At 45.9% G+C, this 23,660-nt stretch overlaps 2 protein-coding genes and 1 long non-coding RNA gene across 3 annotated transcripts in view; 2 read left to right on the top strand and 1 right to left on the bottom strand.

Moving 5' to 3' along the window:
- IQCK (IQ motif containing K) overlaps nucleotides 1-23,660 on the bottom strand; it is a 183,673-nt gene that overhangs the window by 40,994 nt on the left and 119,019 nt on the right. The window lies entirely within an intron of this gene.
- Nucleotides 4,633-23,212, top strand: GPR139 (G protein-coupled receptor 139). The gene is made up of 2 exons (XM_035339192.1): nucleotides 4,633-4,926; nucleotides 18,785-23,212. Exons 1-2 carry the CDS (start codon nucleotides 4,806-4,808, stop codon nucleotides 19,717-19,719), a joined length of 1,056 nt encoding a protein of 351 aa, XP_035195083.1. The 5' UTR covers nucleotides 4,633-4,805; the 3' UTR covers nucleotides 19,720-23,212.
- Nucleotides 5,747-16,395, top strand: LOC118174121. Its single transcript, XR_004754554.1, has 2 exons — nucleotides 5,747-7,638; nucleotides 7,724-16,395. It is a non-coding gene; the product is annotated as an uncharacterized LOC118174121 (long non-coding RNA).

The following is a 23,660-nucleotide window of genomic DNA, read 5'->3' on the forward strand; positions in this document are numbered from 1 at the left end:
ATAGCACAAATTTGTCATAACCACTGCAAGCTGGACAGGTCATACCGAGTTTATCTCAACACACATTTCTGCCCCATATTTTCTGGGCGACCTGAAAAGAATACAATGGAAAATCAGGTGTATCGCCTACCAATTAAACCCAAACAAAACATGGTTACCCTCTGCTGTTTTGTAATGCTTCTTTAAAACAACAGATGCTAGGTTAAATCTCCTGTTCAGGCATTTATCACGTCTACTTTCTGTTCCCTTGGAAAATATAATTGTGCTCAAATGAATTACAATAAGATTTGTCAGTTGAAACCTAAAATGGAGTTCAGGGAATAAACATTTAATTTTAGGGGAAAAAAAAAAAAAAAGGCATTTAACAGCTTTAAACATGTTTTCAGATGGCTCAGATTGGCAAGGCTCCATTGCAGCCACTGTTTGAGACCTTCAGGTCTCCAAGGAGCTACAAAGCCAAGGGATGAGCAGGTGTCTACAGTGGTCAAAGCCTGAGGGTGCTGACTGTGAACTAACAGAACAAGCTGAAGGAGCCACGACTTACTCATGATCTGATCCCACAGCCTTCCCCTAGCAGCAGAGCCAACAGTGCAACAAAAACTTCTCACCCTAAAAATGACCAATTTTTCCCTGCCCGCCTGTAAAACTATCTATTCAGAGGCACTGATGAGGCCCCAGTAAAGAACTTTCATAATGACATTTCCTTCTAACGGTTCTTATGAGAATGCTGGAAGGCCTTCCTCCCTTTGCAAGCCTGGAGAAACCTGCAGGACGTTATTGACAAAGATAGTTGTTTAACTCCAAAGTAGAATTTGACTCAATTGTTCTGCAGCTTAACAGTAAGGAAAGATGTAAATATTGAAGAAAAGGGTTTAATTGCTGCAAAATTATACAAAAGCATCTAATAAAACAAAGTATAACCTAAGACTTGCCAGTCTTACAGGTATCACTTGCTCCACAGCAGCTCTGAGATGAATCCCTCCAGCACCGCTACACAGCTAAGAAAACCTCGATCAGGCTATAAAACAATTTTCTTGCCAATGTCCCTTGCCTCTTGCAACTGCTAACCCCTTTTTTGGCCAATCTCTCCTCCTTTGTGAGACTTCTCAACCTTTCCATTGCCTCTCCTAATCCCTCACACACAGACCATATATTAGTCTTCATTTTCATCTTTGCTATCTTCCAGGAAAAACTGTCCTTCAACAATATGACATTTAGTTCTTTCAGATGACTTGAGTCAACTCCTCGTTTCTCCTGAAGTCACCACTGCCTTGCTCCACAGCTTGAGAGGAAGGGGGTGTATGTGACTAGCATGTCACTCAAGCTTTCTTCACTGCTGGTGAGTTTATAAGGAGACTCAATTCCTCTGAAAAATATAAAGCTAACCCAGTTCAAGTGGCTCTAGAATTTTAAAAGCAAAGTCTATGCTCCTCTTATGCAGTGTGTCATGCAAGAAATAAACTGCTCTTTGGAAAAGAATAAACATTACTCATTGTTTGAACACATGGCTGTTTATGAGATGAGTTTCAGAACTCCAGAGCCCTTCTCCTGTCACTGTTATCCAAGAAGTAGACCACTGCCCTTCTCACTGCAGGCCTGATGATACAAGTAAATGTCATTCCTTTGGAAAGTGGCTATAAAATAGTGAGGACATTAAAAATAAACATCTTTAAGTAGAAGCAAGCATTGTGGTTACTTCTGAATTGGCTTTATTGATGTTTCTTTATGTCTGAGGTTCTGTTACTGCAGAAGTCAGAGAGTAGAATAACCAAAATCATTTCATTTAGGCCAAAAATTTGTTTGAAGTTGTTTGAAGGACAAAAAAAAAAAAAAAAAAAAAAAAAAAAAAAAAAAAAATCATTTTTTACCCTCTGAACACAAGAGCAATCTTCACATTCATTTATTTTGGGGTTTTCACTCTGACATATTCCAAATTATTTCATTAATTTGACCTCAGTGAAGCAAAAGCAAATCAGACCTGGAAACCCAGTCCATTCTGCATTAGAAGCTCTCAGCTCACCAAGAAATGTATCTGTTTCTGTGTAGATTTGCATGCAGGAAGGCAAAGAAGCTCTTCAGTGAGCTTTAAACAAGTTAACTGAGGTACCAGAAGAAAATTCCTTTTCTCTTGCCTCTCCATTTGCAGGGCTAGGCAGAGGAAGGGTTAGTGAAAATGAACAAATCTTCCAGTTTTTCCCCTTATACAAATAAAATACATCAGATGCAACAGAGTCCCATGCAACTTGGGGATTGTAGCGGGAGCTCAAAGCAGAGAGATGGGAAAAGATCAATTTTCTTATGACCAAAAGTTCCCGGCATACAAGCAGCTACCTGAACCGTGCCCCGGAGACAACTCTGAGAAACTAATGCTACTATTATAGAAACCTCTCCGGGGAAGTCCTATTGCTCAGGATGTTTAAAACTAGGCCAGACAGAACAGTGGCAGAAGAACAATAAAAAATGGATGATGGAGACGCTTCCTTAGCCTCTGGCTTCTGTGGGATTTCACTTGTGTTAATCAGGAAACTGAGACCCACTGAGCTGCAAACTGAGTGTGTGAGGCATTCTAACCATCACTACCACAGTGCCAAGCCACTACTCCACTGCCATCTCCTCCTTTTGTACGTTTCTTTGCTGATAAACTTCACTTTGATTCGAAACAGTGAGTCATGCTTTCAGTCCTGCTGATGCATTTACGCTGCCTAAGAAAAGGTTCCAGGAATCACCACTTCACTTTCAGTAGGCAGTAAAAGATCTTTCCTCATCAGCTCTATTGCAGGAGCACAAGAAGAAACTATACTTTTTCAAATAACAAGAAAACCTTTAGGTTAAAAATCTGGAAAAAAACGGGAAGAGTTGAATTCACAGGGCTTTATATCTTATTATCACACCCACCACATACACTGTTTTATGCAACTCTGTGGGTTATTTGAATGAACTGTTTCAAAAGATTTCTTTTTAAAGAGGACGCATTCACTTATAGGCCATACAAGCAGACTCTAACCATCTTTAAGGGTACATCCACAGTCATCTACTGAAAAAGAAGAAAAATGTATTCTTTTTCCAGCATGTTTAACCTGAGATGCTTGACAACAGTTTTAGCACACTTCAAAAAGTCCTCTTCTATTAAATATTTTAAACATGTGAATAATCTCACTATGTCTCCCAGCAAACTAACTTACTCAAGTCTTTGCAAGATCAGAGCTTTGCTTGCCCCTTCTCCGTGTTTCCAAACAGAATATAAACCGCCTTTCAAACAAGATCATGGAAACCCAAAGACATTCATGCTTTTGCTTAGTAAGTTGATGATCTGTTACAGTTTTTGTCCTAATGGTGCCTTCTCATCTGTAACACTCTTTTATGCTGTATTATTATGCACAGACCACATCTTTGCTTAGTTTTGCAAATCACACATTATGTTCTTATGCCTATCCCCACTGCACTGTTTCTTTGACAAACCCCACATACATTACACACATACAAGCTTGCAGCCATAGAAAACAATGGGATTTTTCCCACGCACGGTGCCAGGCTGTGGACTTAAACACACGCACATTTGGTGATACAAACTTGTTTTCTGCCCAATGAAAGTGCACTGCAATTAAGCACCTATTTCATCGTTAGACAACAACCTCCTGCACCTATCAATGCTCTGTCAGCCATCCAGCCCGCTAATCGGTAGCACATAGCACCGTACTCCACCAGCTTAACATAACAAGCATACCTCCAAATCCTTTATTAATTACGTGCACATTATGTGCTGAAATACACAAATGCTACGGAATTGGTGGAGAACATTTCCAAAAACCCAGTTTCCCTTTTGCTTTGCCACACCTGAATTGCATGCGTGTCCTTAGGTCATGGGGGGAGCGCGGCGTCTTGCACTGCTGGCAGTCCAGGTGGTGCTGTGGGGAGGAGAGTGACAGCGTAATTAACCCCAGGTTTGTGTTTCAATTTTTACAGATTAAACCCCTCATGTCAGGGCTTACTACTTTCTTCCTAGCTGGTTTCAAAGCACAATATCTGGCTGACGGGCAGGTATGCCACCAATAAAACCTGACAGTGCTTTTTCTTTTGCCCCAGTGATTGCGCACTGACTTGGCAAAAAATTCTTTTTTCTCAGAATCACAGAAACACAGAGTCACAGATTGGCCGAGGTTGGAAATGACCTCTCAAGATCACCCAGTCCAACCCACTGCCAAGCAGGATCACCTAGAGCACATTGTGCAGGATGGCATCGAGGCAGGTTTTAAATATCTCCAGAGGAGGAGACTGCACAGCCTCTCTGGGCAACCTGTCCCAGTGCTCTGTCACCCTCACAGTACAGAAGTGTCCCCTCATATTGAAACGTAACCTCCTGTGCTTCAGTTTGTGCCCGCTGCCTCTCCTCCTCTCACTGGCAAAACTAAAGAGAGACCGACTGCATCCTCTCGACACCCTCCCCTGTGTTTGCTGCCTTTCACTGCGGGAAGAGCTCGCTGAGTCTCCAACCCACCCGCGGTGCCAGGGGCCCTTCTCGTCTCCTCAACCCTCCGCACCTCAGCATCCGCGGTCCCGCCTCCGGGGGCGGGCGGGCCCCGTCCGGCGGGTGGCAGCGGCGGGGCCGGGGGGCGAGGCCGGGCCGCCTGAGGCAGGGGCTGGGGCTGGCCTCGCCCCCTGCCCGCCCCTCGGCCCTGCGCCGCCCGGCCGGGGGCGCTTCGTGAGGTGCCGGTGTCGGTGCCGGTTCCTCCCGCCGCGGGGGCCGCGCCGCCACCACCGAGCGTGTGAGGGGCGGGCGGGCGGCGGCAAGCGGGGAGAGCGGGTCGATGGAGCACAACCACCTCCACCTCCACAACGGCTCCCTCCTGGCGCACCACCGCTATGGCTGCGGCTTGGGGTACGCGCCCGTCGTCTACTACAGCCTGCTGCTGTGCCTCGGGCTGCCAGGTGAGTGCCGCTCCCCGCCGCCAAGTTTGCGGGCTGCGGGATCCCGGGGCTGCGGGCTTCCTGCGGGGGGAGCCGCCGGGGTGCCCGCAGCCCGCCCGGTTCCCCTCGCCCCTCGGCACCCAGCCTCGGCCCGGAGCGAAGTTTCTGCTTCCACCGCACACAAGATGGAGCGCCACCGGGCGGGAGGGCGCTGGGGCTGTCCCCTGTCACGGCGGGGGCAAGGAGAAGTGCGAGGGTCCGGGTTTTCTGGCGCTTTCCTGGAGGAGCCGGAGCGGGGAAGGAGCGCCCTGTCTGAGGCTCAGGGTTGGCCAGGCACCAGGCTTGGGAGCCCGCAGCCGGAGGCATCTGGAAAGTCAGCTTTTGGGGTCTGTGCTCCGCAGAGGTAATGGAAACGTCCACCCTGAGATCCCTGAGCACGGCACTGAGCTGGGCAGGCAGTCCCAGCTCGCTGCCACCAGCCTCCAGGCTGTGCGACCCGCAGCACTATTTCCCACTTTGAAAGGGGACAAAGACAAGGCGGAGATGATGCTGGGGGAAATGGGATGAGAAAAGCAAGAGAGACCCCAAAATGAGTGGGGAGGAAGGGAAGTTCCGGGCTTGGTGTAAACACCTGTGTGGCACCGCTGCCACACATGGGTACCACAGCTCAAAATGCCCAGATGCCACGCGAGCATCAAATCGGCATCCCTGTCTTGGCTGGGGACCCAGCAGGTTTCTCCTCCCGGGGGACTGTCTGAGGCCGTCAGCAAGACAGTGCAGGACTGCAGGGAGCTGTGCCTGCAGCACCTCTTCTGCACTTAGAGATGGGGGGCTTCAAGCAGGCGGGTGAACATTAGGCTTACTCCCTGGCTCAGCTCTTCCAGACTCAGAGTGACTTTACAGCGATCCCAAGGACAGGCAGAATGAGTCGGGCAAAGTTAGAGCAATCGGCATTGCTGAGATGAAGCAGCATTCAAAGGGTGCAATTCGGGAGAGTTTGGTTGTGTCTAGCTACTGCTGCACGTTTAAAGTGTCATGCAGATGGCAAGCAGCACTGGTAGTTAATAGTCTGCAATTTCTACATGTTTTGTTCACCTTAATTTCTCTGGCTTAGAAAATAATATTCTCCAAGCAATTAATTCACAGAATTTTTTTTTAATCAAACATGAAGAGAAGCCTGCCTCTGAACAGCACATATGCAATTACCACTCTGCATATGAATTGATGTTCTTTGTGTGTGTTTTTCTTTTTTCATTTCTCTCTGGCTTATAATTAAATTTTGAAGACTGGCTAATAGTTCAGAGAACTGGAAAGTTAAGTCCTGCATTTACCCACTGAGCATGCAGGGCACTGGCAAGTGTCTGTGCTCCACAGCATCAGTGAGCCTCAGCCCTGACCTGAAGGGACCCAGCCAGCAGGGCTGAGGAGGTGGTTTCCCCTTCATTGATTCCTCAGATCTCCGCAGTAATGACAGGCTCCGATTTCAGCATCTATCCTCTAGGAACTGACCAGGACCCTCTCAAGATTATCCAGTGAAGAAGTTGCCATGAGCGGTCTGTGGCTAAGCTTGCCTTTGTATGTTTCTTAAATGGGGGAAAATCTTACGTGTGTAGACAAGAAAAATCACTTAATGAGTGTTCTGCACATACTTGCACCAGCTCCCTAGGGATACTGCATTGTAATTACAGACCTAATGCTGCCATTCTAAGAACATGCTTACAATGGGTGAAGGATCCAAAGTAGCAATGGTGACACGCATTTCTGAAGAGCTCAAGCATCCGTTTGATTAGAGCAACTGCACCAGCAATAGCACTTAACAGAACTAACCAAAACATTTGGTGGTGCAGTGCTGCTGAGCTCAGTGGATTTACATCAGGTGTTAGTGTGTCAGCTTGTTCCATGTGTGTTATCTGAGGGTAACGTTGGCACTAACACCTGGAAACACCGTACACGTACGGGATGTTGAGTAAATTTACAGTGTGCTGCATGCCTGAGGAACTTAAGATTCTCATCTTGACATTGCAAGAGATGAAAACTAGTGGGGTATGTTTAGGGGAAGGCTCATACAGCTGAGCTTCCTTGAGGATGTGGTATGGGATGAGAACAGTGCTAAAAAGAGCTTTTTGTCTTTTAATTTGAAGCCACTCTACAGTTTTCTAACATTAGAAAACTCTAGAGGTAACACAGTTATTTACCTGTTAGACAAAGAGCCGTGAAGTCTGTGGGATCTAGGTAATCAGCTTTGCAGGGTGCCAATAATTTGAGGGAAACATCATCTAGGACCTGTCCTCAAACAGAGCACCAGTGCAGTGCTTTGCTGACATGGCAACGGTTAACTCCTTGCTACAAGTATTGGACGGGACCGATGAGAGGGGAAAACATTTAACAGTTTTTGCCTTTTCTGCTCTGATGCCTGTTGGAAATTTCACTAACTCAACAACTCCACTTTGAGGCCAAGCTATGCCAGGCCTGATTGTGTATGCAGAGAAAGCATCGCTTCCCTCACTTGTGTAACCCAGGCATCTGAGCAGATCCTTTTCTCAGCAGTGGCTCTTTCTCCCCTCCGTTCACCCAGGCACCAGAAAGTCTGGAAAAGGCAGAGACAAAAGAGGGAAAAGTGAACTCCCTTTGCCCTTCGGTGTAACGGCAATGCACACAGGGACAAGAGCGAGGCCGTCCCCTGCCGAGGCGCAGCAGCAGATGAACCACTGCACGCCAACCCTCCGCAGTTAGGTACCGCACACCGGGGTGGCTGCACCCCTGCACCCCTCCCAGACTGTGCCTTGTGCCCAGCTGAGGTTTGTTCTTTTCTCTCTAGGCACAGACTGACAGAACAGAGAAACATATTGCTTTCTGAAACTCATTTTGAGTTCAGATGTGCAAATTCCTGTTCAGAGAGGTGGCCAGCAAGCACGTGGTCCCACCCCTGGGATGCTGTGGGAACAGACAGCACAGGACAGCGAGGAGCAGAGAGGTGGTGGTGGTGCTAGAACTGGGGTGATGCTACCACAGCAGGGAGAGTGCTACAATTCACAGAGCTGTTCTTCAGCCCCAGCGCTGCCTTCCCTACACTCACCCCTTCTGTCAGCAGAGGAGGACCTCTGAAGCACCTCCAGTTGGCTGGGAGGTGAGAGAGGGGCTGCCGGAAGGCTTAATGGAGGCATTTCTTGATTTAGTGAGAGAAGATGTCAGAGAAGAGATGTTGTTGAACGCGGGGGAGGGAATTGCTCAGATTCAGTCAAGGAGAAGGCTGGTAAGGTAGAAAGCAAAGAGCAACAAGTATCAACTCTCTGTCCATCTCTTTGCCAGTGAGCTGCACAAAGCAGCTTCACCAAAGAGCTCTGGCTGCGGCGGTGCCTCTGAACGCAGCCAGGAAGGTCAGGCACAGAAGCAGCAGTGCTCACTGCAGACAGCTGGCTTTGACCCTGATTCCTGCTTCATGAGGAGGTGCAGCACCAACAGAATTGCTGTGCAATTCCTTTCCGCTTTGGGGGTATAGCGTATTGCTAAAAGGTGGCAGCATTTCGTAGATCAGGGCCTGACCTGATCCACGCTTCCCAGGGTTTCCTCCTCCTGACAGTGCTGCGAGGCAACATGCAGGCTGGCTTCCTCACCACATGATGTCTGGTTCACTTTGACACAAAGCACGGGCACATGCCCAGCACCCTTAAGGCCTTGGGAGGTAACACTCGCACAGGTGCCCCAGGGAAACGCTTCTCCAAAGTGGCTGCTTGGAGAGCCTGTTCCACAGAAGTTTCGTTCATTCATGCTTTAGGCTTCTGCTTAAAACCAACTTAAATGCAGATTCGCGACTTTGGAAGGCCGGGAAGGCAGCCTGGACACACGTGGCAGAAGGGTACCTCTGACTGGAGAGCATGAACAGGTAGCTTTTGTGTCAGACCTGCTGCTGAGCAAGGTGGCACGGAGATGGGGACAGCCCAGGTCATTCACACCCCAGCCGTGCACAGAGCACACTCGGTGGGCTGCATGCAGAGGGAGAGAAGCTGTAGCCTGGACGTAGAGGAGTGTGTGAGCTCAGCAGGGGAGCCTACCCTTTTCCACATTGCCAGGGGAGGGTTACACCTTGCGGACCTTCCCCTAACAGCTGACAGCTGGCTGTCCTCACACAGCAAGGCAGATGCTTCCTAGGGTGTCAGATTAGCACGCAGGTGTGTAACGTTTGCACTGCGCCTGTGCAAAATGCAGCATAGGCACAGGCAAGCTGAAATGATGGAGAAGTGGTCCTTCTGGGGCTTTCTCCCCGTGTGCAGCTTGGAGTAAGGAGGCTGTGCAGGGAGGCACACAAGCCAGGGTAATGGTCCTGGCAGGGCACATACTGCTGGTGGGCTGCGGGCTGAGCATCCCTGATCCAAGAGAACAATGCCCTGTCTGCGTGGTAAAAGATTTGCAGCCCATAGACTAAGTTTTTGTATATACCGCAGACATAAGCACAAATGGTACACGGCAGTTATCCAGGTTGTTACTAGCTGGCTGACTTCTAGGAGCATTTGAGGTGGGAAGTGGAGGCAGACAGAGAGAGCGATGCAGGAGAGAACAGAATTGTGCTGAAGAGAGCAGCAGAGACAGGAGGTGGGAGAAGCAGCTGAGCACTCCCTTCGAGTCGCTGCCACTGGCAGAATGGAAAAGAGGAGAGAATGCACACAGGTCACCTGGGTGAAATTTTATCAGATGATAAAAACTAAGAGCAAAAAATCTGATGTGGCATGACGATGTAAGGAAAGGAAGAGGGGAGGAGATGAGGTAGTGGTGTACACAGAACAAACAGAATGAAGCTGAGTGTGTGCACAGCACAGCACAGCTCCTTCAGCTCCACAGTGGTGTCAGGGGAACAGGACCTGAAGAGCCTGGCTATCGCTGTGCTTACAGGCACGACCCAGTTAGGAGGAGGAGTAGGCAGAGGGGCAGGTAGCAATGTGTGTTGGTGACTCACGTGGCAGGTAGCAGCCAGTAAATACCAAAGTGGGCGGTAGGAAGGTGGTCACACTGCACACTTACTCAGGAGCATCTGACCCATTTTGGATTTTTACCGTCTTAGTATATTCTTCTGCAACCCCAGCACAGGTTTCTGATTAAAGAGAGCATTTCCAACACCTCAATAAATAGCCCCTCATAACAACACACCTGAACAATAGAAGTACCAAAAGAGCTGAAAATGTGAGTGGGGGAATTGCTACACGCAGAGTTATGACTTAGAAAAACCAGCACTCTTCAGCTGCCGCTCGTTAGAGAGACTTCACACAGTAAATAAGAACTGAACCCTCCTGAGGCCTGATTCAACCCCGATTTTATTCAAAGACCATACTTTCTTTGACTTAAAATCTGAATTGGACCCAAAGCCAGTACATTGCATCCTGCTAAAGGAGAACAAATAAATTGGCAGAACTTTCGCTCAGCTGTTAGAGCAAGCAAAGGGCACTGCAGCATGGTACAGAAGCAAGGTGGACAGAGAGGGGAACAAAACTTCAGCCAACACACTTAAAATGAGTCACTTCCTAATGTAAAATGAATCTTTTTCTTTAAGGAAAGAAGAATCATTATGAAAAAGAATAGATTCATTACAGTGCTCCTGCACAGAAACGGTGACGGCAAGGCGTGCAGATGGAAGCTGTTTAGCTTGGTCAGTATGTCTGGAAACTGTGTCCACTTAACGCCTTGCAGCCTGAAAGGAAGTGTGTGGCAGAGCCCATGCTGATGCAGAAGAGGACTTGATATCGCATCTCTGAACACCACTACAAAGTACAACTGCTAACTTCAGTTTTGTTCTGCCACATTAGTGGGAAACAACGCAGTCGGGGCTGTGATGATAACGAGGTGCGATACTGGGGAGGCTCAGTAGACTATGAAGTGCACAACCTTGTATGGCAGGCTGCAAAAATGGATTGGGAAGGAAAATCTCCGGAGGAGATTTTTCCTTGGTATGACAACGATCCAAAAGAGAGAGCACAGCCAGTTTTCACTGTAGGTGGGTAATGCGGAGCCCCCAGTTGTTAAGAAGTCAAGCCATTCAAAAGCACTAGGCAGCCTAATACCCCGCTGTTCTTCATCCACCCCATTACTTAGTTCTCTCCTCCTCCTCTTTCTGCTCCCCTCCATAAAATTGGGGTGAATCAGCAGACACAAGCCAGCAGGAGAAAGCCTTCATCCACACACATCAAAACAATTTACTGTAGGCAGACAAACAAAACCGAGATTTCCTGACCTGATGCTCTCTCTGCATTCACAGGCCAAGCGCAAAACAATCCCTAGGCACGAAGGCTTTCACATCCTGTTTCAGGTGGTCTTTTTGAGACTTTAATCTCTTTTCCTATTAACTTTGAGACACAAAGAAGAGAAACAAAGCCAAAATTATTTCCTTGAGCACAGGAGACCTCACACACAGTTTTCATTCTTCACAGTAAAGATACGTATTTATGTTAAGATCTTAAACTCCAAAATGCAGAGCACTGTCTGTGCCATTCAGGGGTGACTGGATAGGAGAACGTTGTATTGTGTTGCTTCTCAGGACACCAGTATGGTCATGCAGAGGGAAGAAAGCAGGAGCAGCTAAGGAGGACCATGATTAGCAGCGTAGAAGAAGACCAAGAGGAGTTTTATCCCTTTAACCACGGAAGAGGAGATAAGCCTGCCTATTAACACACTGAACAGATTTTTTTTTCATTGAAATTCTTTTGTATCATCTGAAACAGAGAGCCCCTGGACACTTTTCTAACTTTTCAATCATCAGGTACATTGACTGCACGGGTAGGTGCACTGAAGGTTGCTCTTGGTTTCGAGACAAATTGCCTGTCAGTCAGCTCCTTCCAGCTAGGACGTTTCACAAAGAGTTGTATATTCCAGATGTGGTTTGTTCAATGTCCAGACTGGCATGCTAAAGAGCAATGTATCTAAGTGTGGATGCAGTACGTGCACAGTGGGGGAAATAAAGCCAAATTGTGATGGTTTTACATAGTCTGTAACTTCCTGCTTATTGTGTAAAGTTGGCATTGTCTCTGAGAAAGCTCAGCCATGGGGCTTGTGAGCATGAACTCCTGTAGTATTAGCTAATGCTTTAGGAAGACATGAAGGCTTTGTTTTTAGCAAAACCGCAGTCAAAGGTAAAATCCTCTTAATTATTCATGTTCAGTAAAGAATTCATGATATTGCCCTTATGAAATCACCAGGTCCCGCTTCCATCCTAGTCATCCTATCGAATACCTTTGGCACTTAACTCAGTGCTCTGATGTTTGATTTCAAGTGGGTAGAATGATTTTGTTATCCTCAAGCTCAAGTTACCCAGCTTGAGACCTCTAAAACTTTGCCGACAGCCCACATTCAGAAGCACAGACACCTGCCAAGTGAGACATCCGAATTGCCTTGAAATTCTGTCTGTCCAGCTATGTCACATGAATAACCAAATCCCTTTTACGAGTTCTGCATTATTTTGCAGATTGCTTTTTCTCTTCCCAGCACAGATTTCCATTAAAAAGCTTTACTGCCCTAGTAGCATGGTGCGAGGCTAGGCGTTGAGATGAAAATTCTAGACATTTCCATCCTTGTGTAGGTGCCTCCAAGGAAGGCTTTGTGTGGGGAACATTGAGGTCATTAGAGGCTTTCTGCACCGTAGGCCCAGCTGAGGAAAGGGCATATCCTTGCCTATCCTGTCTCACTATTGATCCAACATCCTTAAAAACGTACAGCAACTTAACTCCTGCAAGGCTTGTTTCTATTTGCATTTCCATCGGTGGTTTTGGAATGCATGAAACGCCAGTTATTAGAAATATACAAATATACTTTGTGGTGTGTCCATGAGGTGTTCTAGATTTATCACTACAGCTCTGAAAACAAAAAAAACACCTTATTAGTACCACCCTCAATACTTTTTCTGGAACCATACAGCTGTGTCACTGGGGTCAGCTGTAGGCAAAGGGGAAGGGGAAAATATTCACAAAAATTGCCTTTGAGAGATCCTACCTGCTTGGGAATGGCTTATGGTGCTGCTCTGGAGATTGCAGCAGCAGACCGTGGAATGAAAGTCATGTTCTGGCCCAAACACAGTCGCACAAAGTAGATAGTCGCACATAGATGAAGGGGGTTAAGAGAACAAGAGGACAACTAGATCCCTCTGACATGAAAGCACATTTCCCCACCAGTCCGTGGCTGCTGGGCCTCCATGCATTCTTAGTGCAGTCTTCCTTCTGGCTGTTTTCATATTGCAAAAACGTTTCTATTTTATGAACACTAGGAGCAAATGCCTACTCCAACTGTCTAAGAAAACCGAAAGCAATGCAATGTAATTACACCTGTCTGCCAGACAAGTTACTGCACTTGACAAGCCTGAGTGGTTGGCAAGGCTCAAAATGAATACCGGCCATTGGCGTCGCCGCACCATTACAGCCTCTGCGCCCTTGAAAATTGGAGGAAGAGCTTTTGGCTTGGTTAAAATCTTTCTCTGGCCTCAATGACCCAATTACAGCCAGCGCCAGCCATTGAGAAGAGTGCCCCATTCAGTGTTCTTTCCCAAAGGTGCCTCAGTTAACAAATGCTGTCACTGAGAAAAAACGACCCTGGAGGCCAGATCTCACTGTCAGAGTCTGTCTGGTAGCACCAATTCATTAATTCACCTGTGACTTGCAAGGGCAAGGCTATGCTGCATCTTCTCTGGCAGCTGCTAAGTCTCCAGGTTAAAGGTTTCACTTCTGCCCTCCAACCTGGCATGGTCTGTCCACCATTTCTAAGTGCAAATCACACGAGAGCCTTTCAAGAAGGAGTGAAACCTTCTCAAGTTGCAATCCTGCATACACTCATGTCGTAGCTTTTGTGCTGCTTATTTTTTTGGCTTGGATCCTTCCCCATCCCCTGGGAGATGATGCACGCACAGGCAGTACAGGTTGATGGCTCTTCCCTCCCAGGGGTGAGTGGGTGCATGCATCTCAGCAGCGCTCAGACAACTGAACAACAAATAAATCAATTCATTTTAAAATCAGTCCTCACAGGGACTCTCAGAGAAGGAAAAACTTGCACTAATTATATTCTATAAAGTATCTCTTTACACTTGGCAACTGTTTAAGAAAGGATCTCAGGATATGATTATAAAGGAGAAGAACAAAATACATTAGCCATGAGCAGGCATCGCTCGAAAGGTTGTTCCCAGCTGCTGAAGTGCTGAGTCCGACCCATACCATCTGCAAGAGAAAAATGTGGAACTGCCTCATCCTCTTTCATGACAGATGAGATGCAGGGGTTGTTTTAAAAAGAACATCTAACCTGCTATAGCCAGCATCCCTAATAAACGGATATATACATTGCCATGGCATTTGTTTTTTAAAATCATTCCTGCCATGTAGCCTGTCAGAAATCACCTGTTGTCATCAGTGTCTCCAGAGAGCTCCCACACAAAGTAAAGGCTAAATGCCACTCACATCTCAGATCTGGTAACCACTGGCAAACGACTGTGCTAGTAACTGTGGTCAAATCAGCCTGCTGAACACAGTACATGTTTACATTTTAATATTGCCTCCTAGCCAAGGGGAAATCATCTATTCCCACCAAGCCAAAACATCCCTTTTTTCAGCATACATTTTTAGTACGTTGAAGGTAAAGTCTCACAGTTTCAAACTATGAAAGAGATGTGACTAACATATTTTTCCATAGCAATTAAAATTTCATGTTCATAAACAGCCTACGTGCCAGTCAGGTGACTAATGCATGGCTGGTAGTTTCATACATTGCACAATGATTCGTAGGGATCCTAGCAACAACTGTATTTGGTAAAAGGTGTCCATTATATCCAGTGACCTAATGTTTATCGCGCTCAGTAAGCAACCCTCATGGCTACTCCATTTAGGCAGTTTATGACACTGAGCCACTGAACCACACAGTGGGCCTTATTCACAGCCCAGCAGCACTTCCACTTGTGTTGTAAAGTCTATTTCACCGCACAGCCTGCCGCGTACATGCAAAATGCTCTCAATAAAAGAAACAAACCCAAGAAATATGCCTATTTCTTCTTTAGACAGATAAAACTGCTCTTGCTTAAGCTCACACAGTGATAATGGAAGGAGTTGTGTGAATCCCCCCCAAAAGCCATGGTCAGACACTATTAGAGCTATGACTGTAATCCACGAAACAAGGAGCTGGGGAAATAGCAATGCCTTTAGGTCGCAGGCACCACTTTGAGGCAGCACAGAAGGCTGTTCAGGCGCTGTAGGAGGCTCAGTGAGGCAGCATGGCTTTGGTATGGGAACCCAAACCCACACAAGAGCCAAGGTTACTGCTAAAGGACGATCTCTGATACACAGGTTGCCATGTTCTGAGCAGCACAGACTGATGGAGTTTGGGTGTCGGAGACCTTCAGAAGCTGTCTTTCAAAGGCAATAGATCCTCGCAATCAAAGGGGAAGAACCAAGACTCCACCGTTTCTTACAGTTGCTTCTCATCATTTGCTAGTGACATCTCTTCAGGCTCCAGCCAGCAAGTCCCTAATCAAGCCCCAGTTCTCAACGAAATATTTATAAATTCGAAATACTGCACTGCAGCAAGCGACGCTGGCATAAATTCCCATCTGTCATCCCCTAATCAACTCCCAGCACAATGATCAATCTTTTTCAATTTCACATTATCTCAACTACTTAATACCCAGAAAAAACACTGCAAGAAATGGATACTGCCATCCAGGACAATTCAGGGGCACTGACCTATCCAGCAGCTGTAAGCTGCGTGCATTGTATAGCACAGAGATATTTTTATATCTCCATTATCATCCCAGTCTTCACCCCGATTACAATATTAGAACAAGAATTAGGGTAAATATGGTCAAAATGTGGTCTCTGTCTTAAATGCTTCTCTCACCCTTCATCCGCAGTAGGTCACCTTTGCCCACAGGAGAACTCTCAGGGCACTGAGTAGGCAGCCAGGAGTCACGAAGGTGATGGCGCAAGGGCATGGTTGTTCACATGGAACAGCGTTCCCTCCCATTTCCCATTTTATTGAGCATTAGGCAGCATTTGAGGACACACCAAGGACCAACTTAACACCGACTAGGAAATAGGTGAAGGACCAAATAAGACTTATCCATAGTTCCTCCTTGCTTTCCCTACACAGCCTGCAGCAGGAGAAATACTCCCCAACCCTGTGCTATGACACTGCCACACCGGCAGCTTTCTGCTGCACCCCACTATATATCTGCTTTCACTAAGTCACTGACGTTACTATATTTCATATCATCCAGCCAGAAAAAGCACTAATGTGATCCCAGGGAAAGCATTTCCAATACAAGATATTGTAACCCTTGCAGAAAAATTGGACAGAGCTTGCATGTACTTTTGTCAGATCAATTTTCTAATCCGGCTCACCGAGCAAAGCTTGCTGGCGTTAGACGGATAACTTGCATTTCAGTACATGCTGTTACTGCCATTGCTGGGAACCCTGAGGAGGGCCGGGGAGAGGGGACAGGAAAGGCCTGCTCATAAATCTGCTCCTATAGGAAAAAAAGAGGGGGTAGGACCAAACAGCAGCGCCCCCAGAAAGGGCAGAAGGTATGGGGAGCAATGGTGCTGTGCCTGGGCACAGTGCAGCTCTGGCATCCCTGCAGGAGCTCCTCTGCAAGCATGGCCAGAATTTACCAGCAGGGGCCAAAGTCCCCAGCTGTCCCCCTCACTGCGTGCAAGCTCCAGCTGCTGGAGTGAATCAAATCCAAAGGATTTAAAGTGGAGGTGAGCACCATGGGTCACATCCAATATCTGCAAAGCCAGGCTATTCAGCCTGGCTAGCCAAAACCAACAGCAACTGGCACAGCCGCGTCAAATCCTCTGCCTCAGGGATTTCCTTGACAGTACATCACTCACCACACCTCTAGGGCTCATCAGCAGGCACAACAGGAGCATTTTGTAAGCAAGTAAAGAAAAAATGGCACAGCAGTTCTGAGTGCATCACCCCCCCGGCCACTCTGAGCTGAAATCCATGAGGTTACATTCCTGTTAACAGAGGGTGGACTCAGGAAAATTCTCTTGAAGGTGATTTCAGACAATACTGTTGGGACAATTACATAATTTAACTTGGGGAAGGATTCATTTGATTGTCGTATTTGGTCTAGTTTTGTTCCAAGATACAAAATTAATAAATTCAGCTAATACAGAAATAGGTGACACTTATGAGGGCTATTACTCAAGATCATTCACTCTGCTGCAGTTCATTCCCCTAATGACAGAAATCTGCTCTCGGAAAGCAGATTTCTGAAGGAGGACATTTTCTCCAGTACCAAGTAAAACAGTTTTAAAATGTGCATTTTCAGTTGTAGGACATAAGTCTCAGGTCACTGTTACTTTAATGCCTTTAACTTCCTTTCTCTCTAATTTGAAGGAATCCTTACTAATATCATTGATTTGTTTTGGGAAACCCATCAAAACTTGCAGAAATGTTTGAAGCAGTGAATGCACAGAAGAGGTGATTTATAGAGCACTTACTAAAATGTCAAATACAAACATTTGGCAGTCTGTTATACAGTAAGCTAGCACTCTGATTTTTAAGCACTACTTCAGGTATTCTAGCCAAGTGATTTAAACTTCTGACGGGAACAATCTTGCCTGTCTCCTTCCAGCCATGCTGCTATTAGGAACTACAGGATTTTTTGTCCTGATTCAAGACTACCCAGTAAGTTCTAGCAAACATAAGCAAGTAGTTAAAATGTGGCTACACCTTACGGCTACAGAAAAGCTCTCAAGGACTGCAAGGCTTATTCGTACCCATTGTGGGGAGCTCTGCCAGGCCGGGTGCTGTAGGACCAAGCCCTTTGTAGAGCATTTATATCCACTTACATATTTTATAATCCCTTTTCAACCAGCCAGTAAAGTTTATCTTTACGTTGAATAGCTAAGTCGCAGCTTTAGAAGTCTGAAACAAACCAGGCAGTGAAAACAGCAAAGACAAGATCCTGCAGTGCTTTACTGCATTATTATTTAAGTGCCACGTACCACTTCTAGGCATGGGTTAGGCGATGGGTCTGTGTTGTGGCCAGAGAGTTGCAAACAGAAGCTTTTTCAGGAAACTCAGGGATGTTTACAGTTGTGCTGAGCCAGAACATCCATCACGTCTGATTTGACCAGCAGGATTTCCTTACAGGCTGTATCACTCCCAAGACAAAAGACCTTGTAAGCTGGGAAGGAGCTGAACTCTGAAGAGCAGCTCTGGATAAGCAAGCAGATCTTTGTTCCAGTGGTGGGAAGAGAGATGCTTCCCCAGAGCCCATCTGTAGGCAAGCAGGTCAGACAGTGCTGAGCAGCAGGAGGCACATTCTGGGCAGAGCTGGGAACTTCTCAAAGCCTTGCAAAGTGCCTCCAGTTCTCAGGAAGAGCCAGGGACACATGCTTCCCTGGGAGTCCTCCGATCAATGCAATCCCACTCGAGCCAGATACAGGGCCAGCTTGGGCACAACAGGTAAGAGGAGAGCTGCTGTCCTACAGCAGCTGTCTCAGCAGCAAGCCCAACTCGCTGCTCCCTCCTGCCACCCTGCAAATGGGTGGGGGGACCCAGCACCCCCTGCCCAGGATGCTCCTGCTGTGCCTGCAGCTGCGAGGCCAGCTCCGAGGAGGTGGCAGATGGCTGCTGGATGCTGCCTAACCCCCTATCAGGACTTTCTGTCCCTTGTCCTGGTGTGCAGGGACAAGAAGTGACAGTGCTCCCACAGCTGGGAGTAGAGCCGCATGCTCCTCTCAGCGTGACAGCTGCTCTGAGGGACCCAGCTGCAGCATTTTCCTTTTGGTTTCTTAGATTTTAATAAAGGTCATGTTGCCAAGTGTTTGAACAGAGCTACTGCTCCAAGCAGTTGCTCAGAAAAGGTAACGTTATGTCTTAATGGCCTAACTGTGTGTTTCTGTCCCCACAGCAAACATCTTGACAGTCATCATCCTTTCCCAGCTCGTGGCTCGCAGGCAGAAGTCCTCCTATAACTATCTTCTAGCTCTAGCTGCTGCTGACATCCTGGTTCTCTTCTTCATCGTCTTTGTCGACTTCCTCATGGAAGATTTCATCTTAAATAAACAGATGCCTCAGGTACTGGACAAAATAATTGAGGTCTTGGAATTTTCTTCCATCCATACCTCCATTTGGATTACGGTTCCACTAACCATCGATAGGTATATAGCTGTGTGCCATCCACTTAAGTATCATACAGTCTCCTACCCTGCTCGCACTCGAAAAGTCATTGTAAGTGTCTACATCACCTGCTTTTTGACCAGCATTCCCTACTACTGGTGGCCCAACATTTGGATTGAAGACTACATAAGCACATCAATGCATCATGTCCTCATCTGGATCCACTGCTTTACAGTTTACTTGGTGCCCTGCTCCATCTTCTTCATCCTTAATTCGATCATTGTGTACAAGCTGCGACGGAAGAGCAATTTCCGACTGCGAGGGTACTCCACAGGGAAAACAACAGCCATTTTGTTTACTATAACTTCTATTTTTGCCATACTCTGGGCACCAAGAATAATCATGATACTGTATCACCTCTACGTATCGCCTATAAACAACAGCTGGGTGGTACATATTGTGTCGGACATTGCCAATATGCTAGCATTGCTAAACACTGCAATTAATTTCTTCCTCTACTGTTTTATTAGCAAAAGATTTCGCACAATGGCAGCTGCCACACTGAAAGCCTTCTTTAAGTGTCAGAAGCAACCTGTGCAATTCTATACAAACCATAACTTTTCAATAACAAGCAGCCCTTGGATTTCCCCGGCCAACTCTCATTGCATCAAAATGCTTGTTTACCAGTATGATAAGAATGGAAAGCCTATAAAAATATCACCATGATATATGAAGAGGGCAATAGCTGGAGTTTCCAGGTGCAAGTTCTTTACAAGTGGTTACCTCTTCAGGATGTAACCACATCTGCTGAAATGGCTGTTTTAAGGAGTGGTCATTTGATTTCATTTCCCTGGGAGGCTGAGGGCAGATGAGACTGTTAGGAGGGAACAGGAGCACCTGATTTAGGAGCAAGAGCGAGAAGGCAAACGCCTCCGTCTCCTACATAGCATTTTGAATATGCTTCAGAGTTCAAGTCTTAGTGTTCAGTCGCACTCTAATGTTTTGCATCCAAACACCAGTGCAGTCCAAAGTCTTTGGAGGGGGAAACTCACAACAGTGTTTAATTAAGACCTTTCAAAACCACCACCAAAGTCTTACTTGACCATGTAGTTCACCATCGACAGAGCAAATGGATGCTTTTAAGTACTGTGGAAGGTGCCATTTCTGTTGCGTGCACTTGCCAAAAATGATGTGTTCTTTCTGACATGAAATACCACCGCACAGACTTGCTGCCAAGACCTTTTGGCAGGAAGCAGTCCCTGAGACATGAACTGTGACAAGCCCTTTTTAGCTCATTTGAGCGAGCTCGAGGACCGATATATGGCCTGTTACAGCCTTGGCACAGAAAGCAACCCTGCAAGCTGCCAGTGTTCATGTTTTAAGTTATTTGAGATGTGACCAAGACAGGGGAGCTTGAGGGAGGGAGGTTTCTAGAGCCAAGAACAAAAGCAGCGTATTTTCCCAGCTATTTCAATTAAGGTGTCTAAAGACTTTCAAGTGCGAGGCCAAATCCTGCCTGATGCAGAGCTCCCACAGAAGCTGGTCCTGCAAGGTTTGGAGTGATTACAGCATTCAGATTCCTTGTTAACCAGTGAAGATTCTCAGTTATCCCCCATGTTCAAGGCCTTTAGGGAATAAATGTATTTAAAACCTCAACCTAAGATTTTTTTCCTGACGGATGATACCATCCTATTGCAGATTTGCCATTTAATTGTTAACAGACTATTTGTGAAAGAAATCCATTAAATCCGTTAAATACTCAACAGTAAAAGCATAGATCAGTTTCAAATATTTACCTTATTTAAAGCAGCTTAACTTCTCTTCCTCCACACTCAAAAACCAGCATCCCAGCAATGCTGGGTGTAGAAAATGAGATTTACAGAAAGGCTGAAAGGGCATTTCTTTTATCTCCTTTTTAGATCTTGGCATGTGGTCTCTCAGAATCACGTACCCCAAGTTTTTACTTATAATTGGGCACTTTGTACAGCCTTACTGACCGGGAGGGCAGACTTCCTTGCATGGTGAACACAAGCACAATTTGGTCAGTGAACACAGCAGCTTCTCAGTAACTGCAAACAAAACACAGCCCGGTGCTAGCAGTGTGTTTGTGTCTGTGCCCATCTCCATTACCAGCAGGGAGCTCACGGTGCATCTGGGACTAACACAGTGACGTCCCCCAAGGAGGGATCCAATCTATTCTGATTTGGTGGGATCTGATGGCTGAAGGCATCCCTCCATGACCTGGGAAGCTCAGCTTTGGTGCACTATCACATCCTAAGAAATCTGCAGAAATCCTGCTGAGGACAACAGCCTGGTTTCCTTCTGTCATGCATTTGCACATCCACTCCTACTGGCATCCTGCAAAACCAATACCCACCCCAAACCCAAGCACGTTTTGGGAAGAAATGGTAGCAGAAGGCACAAGCCACGAAGAGTGGGGCCCCATGCAAAGGCTGGCTTACAGATGAAGGGGCTTTCTCAGGAAAAGTTGAGACTTCTCAGGTCAGTCAGGAAGAGCAGAAAGGGGACAGTGAGCAGGTGCCATCTGGTCTTCTCCCAGCAGCAGAGCCACCAGGCTGCAGCAGTGAGGGCCAGCCCGCAGCCAGAGATGCTCAGCACTTCCCCTCGAGGTGCTCGAGCACCCCATGCTGGTTAGAGCCAAGAGAAGGGAATGGCTGGCAGACTGAGAGCTGACCCTCACCAACCTGGGCAACCAAAGGAATGCTACAAGCCTCAATCTCCTCAGAGCTGAAGGGAAGCAAAGAACCCCCTCATCTTCTAGGCTGTTTGTCCCTCTAATCTCAACAAACATCACACTTACTTGCAATAATAAAGCATAAAAGGGATGCTCAGCCTTGCTGTATTTATCACAGCAAGGTTAAAATGATTCCTCCCTTTGCTAGGGTTTTACATAAATTCAGTCTGGTGGCCATGCCTTCTACCTTACTCAGAAACCTCTCCGTTCTTTATGTCAGTTGATAGTAACCAAAGTTACCTTACGAAAAAGGTACTGTATGTTTCATTTGGGGGAAAACACTGTATTTATAACTTATTTTTATGCTAAACTTGTTATGAGGAATGCTAGTTTGAGTTACATGTGAATGAGTCTGAAGTGCAATATCTATATAGATAAGTGGTTCATTTTTGAGAATGTATCTATTGAAAAAATATTTATACAAGAAGTTCACTATTCTACTTAATATAACAGTAACATTACAGAAAATAGTGAATGTTTAGGGCTTTTATTTATTAAAAAAATATAAAGTAAGTGCATGGCATATGCTGCCATACACATGGTGTGATTTATCAGTTTTTGTAACATGTTTATCCTGCAAACTAGCAGTCATCTGATTTTTTCTTGTTCTAATAATGTATTTTTGTAAATTACCATATTTAAAAATAAAATCTTTTTGTGTGAGTATTTATTTCCAACTAAAAACAACTCATTAAAGTGTTGTAACTTCATTCGAAAAACAACTCAACCTTTTTCCATATCATTTTAGAAATGACACGGTGCAATTTTCATGTACAGTGGATTGGTCATTTCGTTTCTGATAATTTAGGGCTTTAAGAGCTTACTTCCAAAGCTCCTTGAAGTCAAAGGGAAGGTTGCTTGTGGCTTTTGTGGTTGATTTTCCCAATCCCCATCAATTTAAGAGGGCTTTGGATCAAGCTGTATCTTGTTAACAGACATTTGAAGCCTTCTTAGAGTTCAGCTTGGATAATAAAGCCTTGACTTTTTAGTCTGCCATATGGGAGCTACTGTTGATAATACTTGCCTTATTTTTGGTTTTGTGAAGCATCTTGCAATGACTGTTGCTAACTAGCCAATGTCTTGCTGTGTTATTCATACCTCCTAATTTTCCAGTAGTAAAAACTTAACCAAGCACATATAGTGTCATTATTTAGGGAAGTATCCTGGAGACAAAACCATCTTTGTTCTGTAGATGGTCTTTTGTACTCTAATTTATATTTCAAGCATCTACAATTAGAAAAAAAATATGCTGTGAATGGACAGTTTTACAATTACTTATAGGCATATGTCCCTCCAGACCACAGCTAGGAACAAAATACTTTTTAGATGAGTTGCTGGTATATAAAATTATGAGACCTATCACCTATTTAAATTGTGAATATTGATATTTTCATAAATAGAAAATATATTGTGTTTGACAGACTTGTTTGTATTATAATAAATTATGAGATGGTGCATAACTTACTACAGTGTTGGGAGCTATTGTGTTTGACTTATAGATTCTCATATACTTCTGATTTTTTTTTTATACTTATGATACACTGCAAGTAAGACCGGTCCTTGTGACAGTTACTGAGTAACAGCCTTGGATTGCGGGTGTTCATTCACTTGCTGGAAGTAAAAATCTGAAATGCAAGATGTGCAAACAACTACTGGCCCAATTCTTCTTTTTAAGTCAAAGTCTTCGCTGCTGTGAGCGTAGTTTAGCTGCCAACAAACCCCTGTCCCAAATACCAGTCCAAAGTTTGACCTGCAGAGCTCATTTACACCTGACCAAAGCGGGTGCGATGCCAAGAAATTGTGCTGCTGCCCCCCAGACATTGGAAGTGTTGAAATATCCATAAAGTTAGGTCCAGAAGAACAAGACACACAACCTCAAGTCCCAACACTGGTCAATGACAAAATTTATGAG

The sequence above is a fragment of the Oxyura jamaicensis genome, chromosome 14, assembly GCF_011077185.1.
Source record: "Oxyura jamaicensis isolate SHBP4307 breed ruddy duck chromosome 14, BPBGC_Ojam_1.0, whole genome shotgun sequence".
Taxonomy (NCBI): Eukaryota; Metazoa; Chordata; class Aves; order Anseriformes; family Anatidae; genus Oxyura; species Oxyura jamaicensis.

What these genes read in the sequence shown, in the direction of transcription:
- GPR139 (XM_035339192.1), top strand. Translation starts at nt 4,806, where the DNA reads ATGGAGCACAACCACCTCCACCTCCACAACGGCTCCCTCCTGGCGCAC. An exon ending in GCTGTGCCTCGGGCTGCCAG is followed by an intron (nt 4,927 to 18,784) that starts GTGAGTGCCGCT and finishes CTGTCCCCACAG; the next exon opens with CAAACATCTTGACAGTCATC.